The sequence below is a fragment of the Tamandua tetradactyla genome, chromosome X (genome assembly GCF_023851605.1).
Source record: "Tamandua tetradactyla isolate mTamTet1 chromosome X, mTamTet1.pri, whole genome shotgun sequence".
In the NCBI taxonomy this organism is placed as follows: Eukaryota; Metazoa; Chordata; class Mammalia; order Pilosa; family Myrmecophagidae; genus Tamandua; species Tamandua tetradactyla.
Window position 1 is genome coordinate 142,429,956 of NC_135353.1, and position 18,138 is coordinate 142,448,093.

The 18,138-nt window shown below is 39.4% G+C and overlaps 1 protein-coding gene across 10 annotated transcripts in view; it reads left to right on the forward strand.

Annotated features, from left to right (window-relative positions):
• The window catches only part of DMD (dystrophin), a 2,428,671-nt gene that overhangs the window by 2,172,047 nt on the left and 238,486 nt on the right, over nt 1-18,138 (forward strand). For all 10 annotated transcript variants that reach the window (XM_077145121.1, XM_077145123.1, XM_077145120.1 and 7 more), the window contains one exon: nt 10,233-10,311. In XM_077145121.1, coding sequence (XP_077001236.1) covers nt 10,233-10,311 — 79 coding nt within the window. The remainder of the gene's footprint in view (nt 1-10,232; nt 10,312-18,138) is intronic.

Consider the following 18,138-nt stretch of genomic DNA (forward strand, 5'->3'; position numbering starts at 1 on the left):
CTTAAGCACCAGCCCCAAATGGACTAAGTCAAAAATTCCAGAGCTGAGATAAGAATCTGTAAACTTTTTGGTGTTTGATGATCTTTGATTAAGAGGCATGCATTTCATTTTTGTGAATTTGTGAGATTCTGCAGGCCCACCCTTCTTCCAGAGTATGATGTGCATTTAATTCTGCTGAGAGCCATGAGTGGGGCTTTGAGAGGGGGATAAACTCAACTGGGACCACATTTAAACCTAGCTTCCCTATTTTACGTCAGGCGTAACGTTTTTTGTTTTTCGTCTTTTTCATTTTTCAACTGCTAAGGTTTATGGCTATTAGAATTACAGTTTATATGCTTGCTTGATTTTCCTATGCCTTTAAAAAAAATTAGAGTACTTATAGGCTTACAGAAAAATCACGCAGGAAGTGCAGAGTTCCAGCATACCCCCCACAGACAGTTTTCCCCATTCTTAGCATTTTGCATTAATGTTGCCCTTTTGTTACAACTGATGAAATATATTATTGTAATTATACTATTAACTGTAGTCTCTAGTTTACATTGGGGTTCCCTCTTTGTGTTGTACAGTTCTAATTTGGCAACATTAATCATTTTTATCAACTTCCCAGGTAGTTGTAATTCATTATTAAATCAGAGGATAACTGCATGGCATTAAAAATTGTCCCACGCCACGTTTTTACGATTATCTGTAAATATCTAATCCATAAATTCATTAAAACTAGGCTCTTGTTTTTCTCTCCTAGCTAAGTGCCTTATAAGCACTCAATAAGTATTTGAGTAATTAATTGCTTAATTATTTAATTAAAGTTGCTCTTAAAATGCAAATACTCACAGCTGTGGTACTATCAGCCTGTTATGAGCTATCGTTAATTTTCCCAGGGATATGTATTAATCAGCCAAGAACCAGTACTTGGGAAGCACAGTCTAAATATCTGGAAATGGGACTGAGAAGGCCCCCCAACTAAATTTTAGCCACATCATCACCTAACCTGCCCCTACCTTACTTACTTTGTCCATCCTTCATTGACAATTTCAGATAAAATACATGGAATATATTACAAAAAATCAAGAGATTTCCACCCACTCCCCATACCCGTTTTGTTTCTTTTAAGTTGGTACTTTTATCCTATATCTGTTTTGGAAAATAGGAGGGAAGGGTCTGTTTTTTGAAGAAAGAGCAATCCTTTACTCTTGTCACTCTATGAACTTGGAGTTCAGTGCTATACATGGAGATTATAAAGCAGGAGCACAAAATGCAGTGGCTGATTATTCACAGTAGACACATTAAGTCAAGAAGCTTATTTTTTTTTCTTTGCTAAGGAACAAAGCCTGGGGCTATATGCATTTTTATTACACTTTACTGTCTTGGTCTCAGTTGAGGATTAAAAAGAGAGTCAAGGTACAGTGCACGTATCCTGATGGATTTTCGGATTTGTTGCTTTAGTGAAAGGAAGAATCTCATAAAGTACCACAGATTATTGCTCAGGGAAGTGCACCTACTTCCATGATGACCTAGAAATTCAATCTTTTAGTTCCTCTAGAAAAGATCACATTGTATTTTGCATGTCTTTCCACCTGTAGTTCCCAGCACTAGGTAAAGACACATTAAAAAAACAACAACATAGTTTTGGTGTTTAGATTTAAGGTGAATATGCCTAAAATAGTTCAGGGAAGTCTTATGATTATTCAGGGAGTTTGCAAATCACCGTGGGATTGAGGTGAGGTGGAATGAAGGAGGGAGGCAGGGGGAGAGAGAGGGCCAGCTGGGTCAGAAGGGTGTAAAGCAGCAGAGAGAGACAGTGGTGAATGAGAGGGAGGGACCGCATGTCACAGTTTTAACTCCACTTCTGCCAGTCTTCAGGCAGAAACAGTAAAAGGGCATTGCATCGTCCTCTGTCTGTCCTTCATTAAGAAGCACAACGTGTACTTTTTTTATTGAACTTGCTCCTTGTCTTCTGATATGCAAAGAACAAACACTGGAGAGTGACTGACCGGAATGTTGTAGGATTAAGGAAGTACAGTAGATGACATCTTCCTATTTATTGATTTGTAAAGAACGGAGCTGATAGTGGGTTGGCAGCCCCGCCTTTCAGTGAGAGGAAAGAAGGGCACGGCCGGAGGGAAGACAGCTGGAAACTGGAAAGGGGGAGGCAGGTGAGGTTCTCTGATAGGCAGTCGAATTGGCTGTGAAGGGCGTGAAGGTCAGGAAGCTTTGGAAATGCCTTGAGGATGGTGTGGGATTTAAGGAGCCTTCATTTCCTTGGTAGAACAAACTGAAGAATCTACACGCATATTATTACTCCAAATATAAGGGTCTCACCATTGAGACAAAATATTTGATTTCCAGTACTATGCCTTTTTTTTCCAATTATCTTCAGCATTTCAACCTACTGCTGTCCTCTTTTCGTAGAATTCGCTAGCTGCTATATGTGTGGTCTCTTTTATTTATTTATTTATTTTAAGATGATACCAGTCCTATTTCAAATGGCCACTTCTGCTCCTTGGGAGCACGCCTGTATTTTAATGCCAGAAGGCGTAATTATGTAATTGCTATGTGAACAATATGCTACTTATGGTCTAAAATTCCCCTCGAAGGAAGTGCTCCAGTGGCCTCCGAAAATGTCTGTGAGAATGATACCTTCCAAGCGTGGAATAAATAAAGCTCAAAAATAAATAGCCGAAGCTGAAATGTAAATGATTTATTGTAATAGTGATGCAAGGTGAGAACCACTTGACTCTAGCTCCTGCTGCAAATCATGAGGTACATTAGGAAGGCTTTTAAAAGGGAACCTATTTTTTTAAAGATAAAATCTGCATCAAGTTACATCATCCAAGCAAAGTAATTCAACTTTCCTCTTATCTCCTGGAGCCAGAAAAAAACAAGCAAAAGAAATGCTTCAGTCATCTCTTCCCTCCCATCACATTTTTTTTCATAAAAGTCTGTAGATTGCAACTAAAATGAAAGATTTTTGACAAATGAAACAGAAGGTTGATTGCTGCTTTTCTAAATTAAAATGAACGATACCCTTAAGGTCCTCAGCTCTGTGAAGTCAATTTAATGTTGGTATAACCTGACTCCATCATCTCAGAAAGAGGCTGCTGCATGAGCGTGAAAACCTATAAACAGATTTCCAAAGTACACTTTAGAAATCGGTGAGGTGAAAGTGAAAAGGCTGGATAATGGACAAAGGACTTGCTATTTGTCCTCTCTTGCTTTCCACTTGATGGAAGAGCTTCTCAGAACAAGAGGAGCAGTGGGCCAGCTCTAGGCTGGGGTTCCTGTTCGCACCAAGTCTTGCAAAATGCACAGCAGCTTCATTTTAGGTACTGGTGGCCCCAGCAGGCTCCATGCACCCTGCTGGTAGGCTTTGTGCATAATAATGAGGCGCTAATGTTCTATATGGATGGGTGGATGGAGGAGAAAGGAAAGGGAAGAGAAAATAGGAAGAGGAATCAGAGAGTAAGAAGGAGGGATCAGTATAGAAATATCAAGTGGAAAGGGAAAAAGCTCTGAGAGGAACTCTTAAAAAGAGGTGGATTAATGATCTACTGAGATGACACGCCTTACCGTCCATACCATAAATCACACATAATCAACTAATAATTAGGCTCCTACTCAGAGTTAGCGCTGGACTAGTACTGTTTGCTTTCCTGAAATCTAACCTCAGTTCAAACGCAAGAAACGCTGTTTAACTTCTAATATCTCAACGTCATGGAAACGTACAAATAAATTCCAGGAAATGAGAATTCAACTAATCTTTGCATTCAATGAACTTGTTTTGCTACAGAGGTGTACCTATCACAAGCTCTCTTTCTAAAGCTTGTCACACCAGTTTTTTTTTCAGTCAGAACTTGAAACAACAAAAAAGTCAAGATTAGAAGAATAATGGATCTTAACTGAAAATTATTGCAATTACTTAAAAGATTTTTGAAGTGAAACTGTAACAGGTCCCAAAAGAGTGTCCAGGGTAATGCTTGGGCATGCTTTTATGGGTGTCCCATGGAAGCATTTGGAAATAAGGATGAGTTATGAAGGCGCTCTCCCAACGCAAACCCATGTACACACAAAGCTGTACAAATTTCAGGACCAAAACTCGTGCGCAGACTGTAGAGAATCGTGTGTGTGTGTGAGTGTGTGCGTGTGTGTGATTTATTCACTAGCATCTTGGCACAAGGAGGGGCTTTTATTTTAGCACATGCTCATTCGGGTAGATATAAATTACGGGGCTTGCATGCCATGGGTGTTTATCAAGGGCCTAGACAAGCTGAGAGTCAGGAAATCATAATTTCCCATGCCCATTTACATCCTTTCCCAAGTCTGGAGTAAGCAAAATCTGTGTGTGTAGTATCGGTAGGAACCTTTCGGCGCTAGGAAGAAACCATATTGCCAAGCAGTGTTTGCACACATTGGGAGGGGATCCTTGCCTCTCCTAAACCTCCAGGGAAGATAAAAACTTACAAATAATCAACAGGTCAAAAGAAAAGCTGGACGCCCTTAAGAATTTAACACAAAGTTAAATAATGAGCATTTACATTTAGATAAATTTATTTTAAATCATTTCAAATGACCTACAATGAGTGACAAATGAGTCACAGTGCTGTTATCAGTCCTTCTTCCTTCTTTTCTTTCTTGCTCTCTTTGTTAGTCAAGGTCCTCTAGAGAAACAGGACCAACAGGAGAGATCTGTAAATATGAGATTTATAAAGGTGTTTTAGTTTGCCAACTGCCAGAATGCAATATACCAGAAACACAATGGCTTTTAAAAAGGGGAATTTATTAACTTGCAAATTTCCATGTTCTAAGGCCCTGAAAATGTCCCAGTTAAAACAAGCCTACAAAAATGTTCAAATTAAGGCACCAGCAAGAGGTTATCTTTACTCAGAAAAGCTGATGAAGTTCAGGGTTTCTCCCTCAACTGGAAAGACACATGGTGAACGTGGCGGCGTCTGCTAGCTTTCTCTCCAGGCTTCTTGCTTCATGATGCTCTCCTGGGGGCATTTTCCTTCTTCATCTCCAATCATCTCCAAAGGTCTCTGGCTGAATGGGCTCTCGTGGTTCTCATGGCTCTCTCACGCTTTCCAAAATGTTTCCTCTTTTATGGGTTCCAGTAAATTAGTCAAGACCCACCTGGAATGGGTAGAGGCACATCTCCCTCTAATCAAAGGTTAATACCCACAGCTGGGTGTGTCACAGCTTTGTAGAGCGCCTCTAATCAAGTGCCCAACCTACAATACCAAACAGGGATTAAAAGAAATGGCTGTGTCCAAAAAATGGATCAGGATTAAAGCATGGCTATTCTAGGGAACATAATCCTTTCAAACCAGCACAGTGTCTCATGCAACTGTGGGAATGGCAGAGTCCAAAATCAGCAGAGCAGGCTGTGAAGCTGCCAGCTCCAATGAAGGGTCTGGACGAACTGCACAGGAGAGGTTCACTGGCTGAAGAAGCAGTGAAAGTTCTTTCTTCTTCCTTAAAAGCCTTCAGCTGATCGGATTATCTCATCGTAGGAGAGATGCCTGAGATCTGTTGATTGCACAGCTGCAGTCAACTGACTGATGATTTAATACACCAGCCTTCTGGTTTATCACCCAACCATGAAATATCCTTGCAGCAATGGTCAGGCCAGTGCTTGCCTGACCAGACAACAGGGCATCATCACCTGGCCACATTAACACCAGAACCTAACCATCATGCTCTCCTTCTTCCTTTTTATTTTTTTGGCCTATTTAAAGCGATTGGGAGGAAAGAATGAAATACAGACATCCTTCAAAATACCTAGAGGAATGTTCTGAGATTTGGGAAACAGTCACAGCTAGGAATTAAGACTGCTTTATCATTAATATAGTTGAATGACTTTGCGATAATTCATTATCATCAACGTTAAACTTTCAAGTCTATCATAATCATACTTAGTGTAGTGGCTAACAGATAACAGGGACTCAAAGTCATTCATCTGTCACATGTTTCTTGAGTGCCTCCTATGATCTTAGCCCTGCTCTAAATTGTGAACAGGACAGACAAGGTCCCTGTCTTCAAAGCTACGGAACTTGCATTCTAGTAAATATCCTCTGAATGAATATAGAGGCTTTTCTTACTGGAGGGAAAGGTATCCACAAGAGAAGTCTCAGCAGACAGTACACTGTGTATAAAATCCATCTGAAATGAGAAAGCAAAGGGAATAATGTATAGTGTTCATAGCTCTTGAAAATTAGAATAAAACATATATGGAGGAGATTGGGACTTCGGGTTTGTTTTTCAAATGATTGCTTTTTAAATGTTTTAATCCGGTATTACAGGCAAGATGAATCTAAATGATTCTCCTCTTTTCTCTTGCTCAGGCAGAGAGGGATGGAAGGAAGAAGTAGGGAAGGAATGTTTTTTCCAGAAACTTGAGTTGGGAATCATGAAAAAGAATTCATCGCTGAAAGTATTGTTGTGGTGGAGATTCTTGAATAAATTGTGCACTAATTCATTCAATTAATATCAATTGAATAGTTGCCAGGCACTGCACTAGTCACTCGGGATACCATAGGGGCTAAAAAAGAGGTGTCCCTATCTTCATGGAGCGTATAAATGAAAAGACCACCACCCGATGCCAGCATTGCTTTTACTGAAGAATTTGCTGCAAACCAGATTATGAGTACTCATGGACCAGATGGCAATTTTGTGCCCATCTGGGATATCTCTTAAAGAATAGACCCTCATGTATCAGTCGATAAGGTTTCTTCCAGTTCTAAGCTCTTATGATCAATGGTCTAATAGTAAAAACAGGAGGTATGCCTCCCAAAAGATGTTATTCTTGTATTGCTCTTTATAAAAGGAAATTAGAGGTATGGCCTATTAATTGAGAGGAAATTAGCTTCCTCATGTCTCTTTAAAAAATTCTATTTTAACTCCTTTAACTCTTCTCTCTCCTCCCACCTTCCTAAGCTCAGTCTTATGCCCTTTATTCTCACATTCCTTTCCTTCCTTCAATGACTGAGGCAAATTGCTGACCTTTGCCTACCCATGACTTCTCCAGTCAAAGGTTTCACCATTAAGGTAAACTCACAGTGTTCCTTCAGCAATAGCCTCATTCTTCCAGTGGGCCACATTTGAAATCTAGGAACTGCGTTTGCTTCTTCAAAATTTACGCTCCAAACACCAAAACTCATTAATTCTTCCTTCTTCCAAACACCCTCTTATCTGTACTTTCTTTTGTATTCCAGGCTGCACAGTCTAAATCCAGCGTATCATCCCAAGTCTAGTCAATTACAGCAGCGTCTAACTGGTCCCAGCCTCAGGGCTTCTTTTGAATCTGTTTTACACCACAGTGACAGACTAATCATCTTAAAACACTGCTCTTCTCTAAAACAGTGAGTCACCTCACAGAAATCTTCAGTGGTTGCCTTGGCCTACGGGATAAATCTTGAGCCTAACAGTCTGAAATAAATGCCTTGTTCTGCATCATCCGCTCCCAGCATACCAAGCTCAACGTATCTCACTTTCCTCCCCAACTTCAGTGTTTTGCTACCCCAGGTCTTTGCCCAGCTTGTCTCTGCTCCTTACCTCCAACCCTTTGTACTTCTGAAGATCAGACACTATGGTATTTGTTTCTTGCATATCCCTCTCCCTATGAACAAAGACTTATACAGTGAACAAAATAAGTGACTCAGTAAAAAACTAATTGTGCCAGAATGCAAGGTATCGGTGTAAAATTTCTGGCTTTTGTTTCCTGTTTTTGGCATACTCCTTTCTATTGGTTAGAAGCACAGCTAGTTAGGTAGGTCTAGTGCACAAAGGCTCTTGTTTCAAAAGTTTATCAAATTTCACTTCACTGTATAATTGCTCACAGAATAAAGTGCTTAGATCTGACATAGGTACAATCTGTGAGTATCTTGTGTGCCTTCAAGTTTTTTTCTTTCTTAAAAATATTTCCTTATTTAATCAGATGTGATTTGATCCATGCAGTATCTTTTTATAAATACCATTTGTGAAAAGAAATATTTATGCTTAATTCTCTAATTACTACTATTATTATTATTATTTTGCACTGGCAGGCTCCGGGAATCGAACCCGGGTCTCCGGCATGGCAGGTGAGAACTCTGCTGCTGAGCCACCATGGCCCACCCAATTCTGTAATTATTTTAAGACTAGTTCCTGAATATTCCATTTCATTATATAGTGCATATTTAATATATTTTTATTGAGAAATTTTGCACACATACAATCCATCCATAGTACACAATCAGCGGCTCACAGTATTATCACATGGTTGTGTATTCATCACCATGATCATTTTTAGAACATGTCATCATGCCAGGAGAAGGAAGAAAAAGAAAAAAGAAAAAATTCATACATCCCATGTTATTACCCCTCCCTCTCATTGACCACTAGTATTTCAAGGTACCCACTTTTACCCTTTATTTCCCCCTTTGTTTATTTATTTTTTATCCTTATTTCTTTACTCATCTGTCCATACCCTGGATAAAAGGACCATCAGACACAAGGGTTGCACAATCACACGGTCACATTGTAAAAGCTGTATCTTTATGCAATCGTCTTCAAGAATCACGGATATAGGGCATTTTAAATTTCAGTCTCACTCCCATGCCCTTTCGTGCGTTTCACTTATAGGCCTGGGAATTCACTTTCATCTCATTTTAAATTCTTGACAATATTGGATGTGCCCAGTAGTTCTCCTTGTATAAGAAGGAAGGTTACAATCTATTGCAGGAGATACTCATGTCCATATAACTAAAACAGATTATAAGACACAAGTACTCCAAATATAACCCATGTACTAGGAGAATGCTGAGAAGCAATTAACTCTAACCGGGGGTATTGGAAAGTAGGCAGATAAATATTTAACTAAGCCTGGACTCGGAGGAGGAGGAGGGAAAAGGGGCGTTCCAGAGAGAAGGAGCTACAAGAACCAAGCGCGCAAGTGTAATTTTGGATGGAATATCATAGAACAGGCAGGTAGTTTGGTGGAGCTCAGTAGGTTGATTTGTCTGGGAGGGCGCAGTCATGAGGCTGGAAAGGTAGGTTTGAGTTATTCTCATGCTTTTGTGTTCATAACAATGAAGCAGATCTTGGATTTTTTGAAACCCTACAAGGTCATACAAATATGTTTTCCAAGTAAAGGTGGACAGGGCGAGAGAGAGAGAGAGAGAGAGAGGGTGGGGGAGAAAACTGCTCTGGATCTACAGTAGGCAGTATTTATGTTGGAAGGTCAGAGCTGGCTTTAGATCACACTACCTGAGCTCCTTGTTCTGGTAGATTAAGATCTATTTTACCTCTTGGGAATTTTCCACACCACAGGAGCTAAGCCCCTTCAAATTATGGTGGCTCTAGGCAAGCTCTGACCAACCCCTAGTTTAGCCCAAGTTGATTAGAACCAAATCAAAATCCAGGATTATAGAGTTAGGATGCCTGGAGCCATCACTAATGTTGGGTTAGCAAAATGCCAGGTGACAAAATATACCATTTCAACTATAAACTTGTGCGTTTTTTTTTCCTCTCAGAATGGAATTCACTAAGCTGACAGTACACTGTGTCAATGTGTTATAGAAAAACCTAATAGAAAAGGAAATGGCAATTCTTACTGCATACCACCTAAAGGTGTATTTCCAGTACTTTGCAAGTCTACTGAAATCTGCTCTTCCATCTCACTGTAGCCCCTATGTAACCCCCAAATTTAAGCTTTTGACTCTACTCCTTTGATAATTAAATATTCATTAGCTATTGTTTATTATCAATGATTATCACTCATTGATCCATTAATTACCAATAAATATGAATGCCAAATAACTAGTCAGAAACAGTTGACTGGTTAAGACTGAAAAATAAACTCTACAACATTTTGAGATCCCTTAGTTACCCACTAGAGTACCAAAAGGCAGCCTCCCTAACCTTTTTGTGAAAAATTTAGAGTTGGCATCTTTTTGGTGGTTCCAACTGGCACAGTAGTTCATTTGTGGCTGTCGATGAGTAGAGTATAAAAATCCCATTTGAACATTGTCAAGAGAGAATATCCTGTTGGTTTGGCCTTGTTTTGATAAAAAAAAAAAAAAAAAAGTTTCTCCAAAGTCACAAACGGTAAGTGGGTGTTAAAACTGGGGTTATAAATTGTTGCTTGGTGTTCTTAACCAGAGAGACCCCCCAAAAAAAATCTCACTAAAAAGGAGACGTTTCTGTTGCTCCTAATTGGATGTGATGAGAGAACATCATGTCTCTCCTTTTCCTCCCAGGTGGCCGTTGAGGACCGCATCAGGCAGCTGCACGAAGCTCACAGAGACTTTGGCCCAGCGTCCCAGCATTTCCTTTCCAGTAAGTTGTTGCCCATTTTCAGTGTCCAGCCTCTTCCTTGCATCTTGGTAGCTAAGAATTAAGAGTTAAATAGCAGTCATCCCCACCAGGTACAGTGGGAGCATAAATCATCCTGAAATATAACTTGATGGACGAATTCAGGAGGCCAGTTAGATCATCATGTCCAGTTTGGCTAATGGTAATTGTTCCCTGCAGTGCATCCTCAGGTGCTCACTTTACTAAAATCTCTGAGTCCTTATTTCTGTCTTTACACAGTTCACCCCATAAAGCTGAAAATCATGCATTTAGATTTTTACGTGGTTTCTGTAGATTTGTGTCCAGATTCCTGTGAATAGATTTCCTGTGAGTCTATAATTCTTTATCTCTATGTACTTTTTCTCTGTTTAAGTCATCAGGCACTCCTTGGCTCCCAGTTGGAACCTTAGCCTAAAATGTTTCCCCCACTTTTCTTATCCCTCTTTTATCCTTGACCTTTACTCATTCTTTTTATTTTCTAGTTTTGCTATTTTATTAATTATGCTTTTATAATGAATCCTAAGAGAAATGCTATAAGGACCTCTTAGTTAACGGAAATTTTAAGTGGTAAAATATCCTATTACTGCCTGTTAACTTGGCAAGCATCTGTTTTCCTCTGCTTAATGTTGTCAATTTATAACATTATTTCTCTGATTATAAGAGTATATGTGTTGATTTTAAAGGCACAGAAAAATATAATGGAGACAATTTAAATTGCCCATAATTCTACCACATGGAGTTAACATCTGTTGACATTTTGTTATGTTTCCCTTCTGGTCATACATGAGTACATATGAGGGTTTAATCATCATTTGAAGGCAATTACTTTGTGCCAAGCATTTACAAATATGAACTAATGGAATTCTTCCAGCAATCTTAGAGGTAAATGCCATTGTTATACCCATTTTAAAGCTAAGGAAACTGAGGCACGTGGTCACACAGCGAGTACGTGACAGAGCCAGGATTCAAACCAAGAAGTCAGGCTCTGGACTCTGCACTCTTAACCACTTACTCTCACCAAGCATATAAATAATTTATATATGTTATAGAGAGGAGGGAATTCTCCATGATCCCCCGCTGCTCTTCAGCCTTCTTCCTTTGTTGGACATTTTCTGGTTCTCTTCATTCTTTTCCATTTTCTGGAAATTAATTTACAACACCACACTCACAAATATTTTGAAGTATTGACTAGATGCTTGCATGTGTACCTCCACTTGGCCATTCTCTTTTAGGACAGAACTTTCTAGAAAGTGATGATCCTGTCCTTTTGTTATACATTGATAACAGATTAATGTGTGACAGTATCACACATTCTCAGGAATTGCAGAAAGAATGTTGCTGGGGGGGCGGTAAGTTAAAACTGTGTATCTGTTCGAGTGGGATTGTGGTTTTCAAAAGTGACTCTAGAAAAATTATAAAGGCTGCAGTCTTCTGTGTTTTTTTCCCAATCTCTGATCTGTTTAGCTTGCCTTGGCGGCCACCATTCTGTTCAATTTAATTGAGATTAAATGCAGTAACAAACTCATAAGTGACTCATGAGCCATAAATAAAAATATTGCTATTATGAATATGAATTACTCCTCAGACATCATGTACATTCATTCATACTTCCTTCTCACTATCTTTTGGCCCCACCCCCAATTCCCATACGTTCCCCATTAAAACTTGTTCTCAGATGATGGTATTTTATACTCATTTAACCCAAGTGACAGGTAAAGTTTAATGTGTACTCCTCCTCGGTTATTTGCATTTTAATAGGGTGAAAATCCCTTCCAGAAGGGTCAGGCCTGTAGGTACAGACACTCAAAATGACACCTACTTGGACAGAGCCAGCCCTGGAAATCACCAATTTCTTCAGATACCCACGTGGAATATCAATGTATGCCTCGAAGCGTTGCTTGCGGACATACCAGTTCGGTTAAAGGGATATTTAGAGCTAGGACAGTGAATCTAAAGACAGATTGTTTCCATATATTGTCCTCTTTTACATCAAAGAGGTAATATATGCTCATCAAGGAAAATTTAGAAAACAGACAGTACAAATAGGAAACCGAAAGTTATCCATAACCCCACCACTCAGGGGTGATTCCTGTCAAAAATTTGGTTCAATAGTTTTTGCCACTCTCCTGGTGTACGTGAGTCTGTGTATGTGAAAATTCAGGCTCTTTCCCCTCTTTTAAACCAAGCAGGGATAAAAATGTATTGTCGTTTCATGACCTGCTTTTTTACCCCTGGAATTATATTTAAAGATTTGCATGTGTTTAACTATTCTTCTACAGAGTAATTTTTTTTTTTTACCTGTTGCATATGTTTTTCCTTCTGTGGCTTTATATCGAATTTTCCAAGACAGTTCTGTATCATTTGTTTATCTGTTGGTTAATTATTTCCCGTTTTTCTCTATTATATTCAACATTGTGTTGAGCACCCTTTGCACACCTTTATAAACATCTCACCTTCCTTCTACAAGGGAAATGCCTTACAATGGAATTGCTGTGTTAATGGGCATTTACATTTGTAAGGCTTTAGCTACATGTTGCCAAACTGACCTCCAGAAAGCTGCACCAGAAACTGGGTGCACCATCAAAATCGTATTTGAGGCAGGGCATCTCAGAAATCACACACTTGCTGTTGAAATTGTGTTCTGTAAAAGAAAACAGCTTTTGGCCACAAATAAATAAAAATATGTTTAACAAATACCATGAACCTCACATAGTAAATGAGTTTAAATGGACAGACATTCAGTAATTTGCTTCCAGGTTACTTGGGGTAATACTGAGGGTGATTTCTGAAGCTTAGAAATTGCAAAGAAAATAATAGGGAGAGCCGCTAACTGTGCCATACACAAACATACTCACTGTCTTTCTCTCTTTCCTCTTTCTGCATCCCTCCAACACGCCCCGCCCACCACACACACACACACACACACACACACACACAGAGTCCCCTTTGAAAATTACATTACCAGCTGTCTTTGTTTTTTATCAGTAGAGAGAGGCAGCCTCTCACTAAAGAAAAGTATTCACTGTTTCTTTTTGGTGGCCCAATCTCTACTTGTTAGAGAAGTTTTTACTTTTATCTTAGATCTGAGAGAAAATGAGAAGAGAAAAGACATTGTAAAATGTGACCCTTATCCCTTGAGAGACACCAGCTTACCTTTAATTCTAGCTTTCATACTTTACTACTCCTAATTGACTTCTGCAACTTAAATCAAGAAAAAAAGGAGAAATTCTAATGCTATGAATTGCGCGCGCACGCACACACACACACACACACACAGACAGATGAGAGAGAGAGAAAAAAAAGAGTTGATAGGTCTAGAGTCAGTCACTTCATATGTCAGTGATCAAGAAAACGTTTTTCACCGAGAAGAATAACTGTATATTTGGGTAAAGGTAGAAATATTTCTCTAACCGTAAAAGATCTTTTGGTTGTCTCAAAATCTTACAAGTTCTAGAATTCCCTAAAGGAACCTTTTGCAAGCTGGCTTCCACAGAACACTAATGTTCTGTAAGATGTTAATAAGTGTTCCTTGAAAAAATAGTTCTAGGGTCAATAGGTTTGGAAAACATTAGGTTACAAAGATAAACAAGTTTCTTTCCTGATAAAATTCTGGAAGCCTTTAATATACATTAAGACTCTCTAAGTCAGTAACTCTTCTCCATACTCCTGTAATTGTGGAAGCCTTTTTTCAGACACACCAATTAATTTCTTACTCAATTATGCCATGGAACATAGTATGGGAAATTTGCCCTAAAGTGGTATTTGCCAAAGTGGTCTAATAACAAGAATTTTTTTTGTTGACGGCGTGCATTGGATACTGAATTGGAGAAAAGAAGGAGTAAAAGCATGATCCAATTAAAAAGAAAATGAATATTTATAAGACAAAAAGGGTCAATTGTCCATCTTTCCTAAAATTCTGTCCCACTCTCACCCCAGGAATCCCTTTCTGCTGTGGAATTTCATAACTGAAGAAAGCTTAGAGTTTCTATATGAGTAGTTTTCAAATTCTAGGATGTTGCTCATTAGTGAATCCTGAAATCAGTTTAATGGGATGCAACCAACAATTTAATGGAATAGAATAGATTAGTAGAAGTTATCCAAGTGTATTTCACAAGTAAGATTAAGTATTATTTTATGACACTTTGGTTTCAGTTAGATTAAGTGTGTGTGTGTGTGTGTGTGTGTGTCCTGGATCACAAAGTAAAATATTTTCCTTCTGTGGGTCGCATTAGAAAAAGCATTATCGTGGGCCACGGTGGCTCAGCAGGCAGACTTCTTGCCTGCCGTGCCAGAGACCCAGGTTCGATTCCTGGTGCCTGCCCATGCAAAAAAAAGCATTTGGTGGTTTAGTGGTAGAATGCTCACCTTCCATGCAGGAGACCTGGGTTCGATTCCCAGACCATACACCACCACCCCAAAAAAGCATGAAAATCACTGAACTTGTCCAGCTCTTCCTTTATTTTACAGCTGAAAAAATAGGTACAGAAAGATCAAGTAACATGGCCAGGGTAACAAAGATGATAATCATAGCTCTGGGACTGAATCCTAGTTTCTAGACTTGCAGGCCACAACTCAGGCTACCTTATCTATTAATAAAAAACACCCACGCCAATGACTGTCTACCCCATCTAATGCTGCCACAGATTTCCCCCTCTGCTCTTCCCAGTTAAGCCCCCACTACATCGATTTACACAGCCTGGATTTTCTCTCAACACCCCTGGGCCAACAGACAACCATTGCCTTAACAATGGTATGGGATATTGGGTAAGAAGAACTAGACTGACTGAGCTAAGATAGTGGCTTTGATATTTGTTTAAACTCTGTATTTCTCATCTGTGAAATGGGGGATAATAGTAACAAATTTCACCAGTTTTAAGGCACTTCCTCCCCATGTTTTAACAGCGCTCTGAAATCAGAATGCACCTTATAATCACTGTCTCTTGGATTCAATGAAATATGCTAGCATTACCTCACAGAGTTACAGTGAAGATCAAATAATTGATATGTGTAAAGCCCTTAGAACAGTACCTGGCACATAGTAGATGCTCTGCAAGTGTTGGTATTATTGCTCCCATTGGCATAAGTATCAATATTACTATCAGCTTGATACTGTATCTTAATATAAGTCTGTTAAAGTCAAAGTAGATAGGAAAGTGTCATTCATTCTCTTGCATTTCCTTCTCAGTGTAACTAGTTCCTCTCCTTTGTGAAGGTGGTTTTCATGGATTTAATCTGAAAGTGCAGTGTTTTGCACAGTATAAAAGTCAACAGTTATTTGTGAAACTAATGAGTAGATGAATATTCATATGGGCAGCCTCTGATCTCTCTAAGGACAGTATGGTATCAGTCTGTTGACAGTTATGTTCCCCAGTACCTAACATGGTACCTGGCACTTGGTAGATGTTCAATAAATATTTACAGAATGAATTATGTCTCAGACCTAAAGGAAGAAGAGGCAAATTTCCTCCTGACATTGATAATACACAGTGACATGAGATTTAGCATACTGAATATCACATACTAGACACTCAATAAATAATATGACCTTTTATGTTGCCTCTTGGCAGGGACTAATAGCATTCATAACTTTACGTGGGCTTTTCATCAATGTCTGCTGTGCGTGTAATATATTAAAGGGGAAAACTGGCTTCAAAAATGACAGCATGATCACAACTATATTAGAAAATAGAATAAAAAGCGATGGAAAGGTACACATAAAGGAAAGGCTGGAAATAAAATACCCCAAAATGCAAAGAGCTGTTGTGGTATTCATTCTTTTTACTTTTGCAGATTTGTGTGTGTGTGTGTGTGTAATAAGCATGTATTGCTTTTAAAATGGAAAGAAACAATAAAGGTAAAATTTTTATGCCCTAGCTTTTAACCTAGTGACCTCTTGCAGTATTATATTCTGTTGGTGGCTATGGTGCTCAGTAAGACAAATTTCCTTTTTACTATTTACTCTGAATTTAAAAGCTGGGAGTTTCATTGAGTGGCCTTCTTGTTCTCAGATCATGAAAGACTATAAAAAGAAAGAACTGATCAGTTATTTCTTGCAGGCTTTAGAATCTTGACTGCCTTAATCAAATCCCTGGTTAACTCTTTTTTTCCCTTGTCAAAGGAGGCCAAGCTTTTCCAGTTTTCCCTTGCTACATATGGCTTAACAGTTTTGTTTCCATCTTGAGCATTGTCAGACCTTCTCTCCCACCCACGCACACACTTAATAAAGAAAAGGTGGGAGGGGGACCTTGAAGCACATCTAATAATTGCTGACATTTCACTTAACACTGCTCCAACCTGTGCTACCACTGTCCTCGAGGGGCATTTTAAAGCTCCAGATCAGCTTAAAGAAGCCATCATGATAAAAATCAGTAGGAACCTTGGAGGTGCGGTGTGAGATGATTGTCAGCCTAAAACTCCCAGGCATTTCTCTATCAGGGAACATCTCAGGGCAAAATAATTTGGGTCCGTTTCCTCAGCAGTCCTGGGTGTTGAGTATTTGTGACAAATGCTATCTGAACTATTGGTGACGCTAATAACCCCTCCATAAATTCAAAGATAGCCTTTCGGATGCTCACAAAAAGTGGTCATGATGATAATAATTGCACTCCTCTCACAATATTTCTATGGCCCTTTATATTTCTCCTTTAGCTCCCATAAGACCTCAGATTTATTTCCTTTAGGGTGCCCTTATTAACAAAATTTTGCATCATTTGCCTCATATATTAGAATACATGAGGAAGGGTAGCAAAGTACTTAGTGGGCATTTGTGTGCTAGAGCTTGCTAACATTGGCTTGAGAGTTGATTGTTAAATATACATGAATTGCGAGCCGGTTGTGAAAGCAACCATTGGAAGCTTCAAATCAGCCACAGTGGGAATATTTACACGACAGAAATTGGCAAACGCTACAAATCAGGACTTTTTCTTTCTTTCTTTATTTCTCTCTCCCTACTCCCTCTCCCTCCCTCTCCCCCTTCCTTCTTTCCTGCCTTCCTTCCTTCTTTCCATCTGTCTTGCTTTTTGATAGCTGGTTTACCAGAATACCACTGAATGTATTTTTGTTATTCAAATCACCCAAGTCCCTAAGAGGCAAAGCATCTCCCTAACTTTAGCAGGAAGGTAGGAAGAGTGCCCAGGACAAAAATATGTCTCTGCCTTTGGTGGGGAGACCAAATCATCCTGGTTCCTCCATGATTTTTCCAGTTTTAGCATTGAAATCCCCATGTCCTGAGAAATCCCCAGTCCTAAGCAAACCAAGCTGATGAGTAACCTTAGCCTTAGGTAAGGTTTCCTAGAAAGCCCTGGATTCTTGACCAAGTAAATTCTTGAGAGGATGCTCTTAGCTGAAGGGGAGTGAGGGAAGCAGGATGGATAGGGCAGGGAGGAAAGCTAATCAAGGATGTAGAGTCTAACTTCAGCCTGATCACACAGGAAGCTCTGAAACACAGATTGCACCACAGAGTTGGTCAGCCTTGAGGCAAAGAGGTTGAGGCTTTTGTTTCCCCATGTCAGTTGGCCATTGGCTGCAGATTTCTGGGGACCGGGGTTGGGGGTGGACAAAATGCCCTTAATATCAACACCCACAGCAGTGGGGGATGGATGCACCAGCCCACTAAAGGGGTTCTGAGCAGGACATCAACAGCATCAACCTCTCCATGACTTTATGGAGCTGCTATGATACACCATACATAATCTGACTTTAGAGCTAAAAGGCAGCATTTAGCTTGATTACTAACCACTACATATTTATCGCATACCGAAATGGAGATTAGTCCTGTGGCAAATATCTCTTTTCTTTCTCATTTCACCTTCT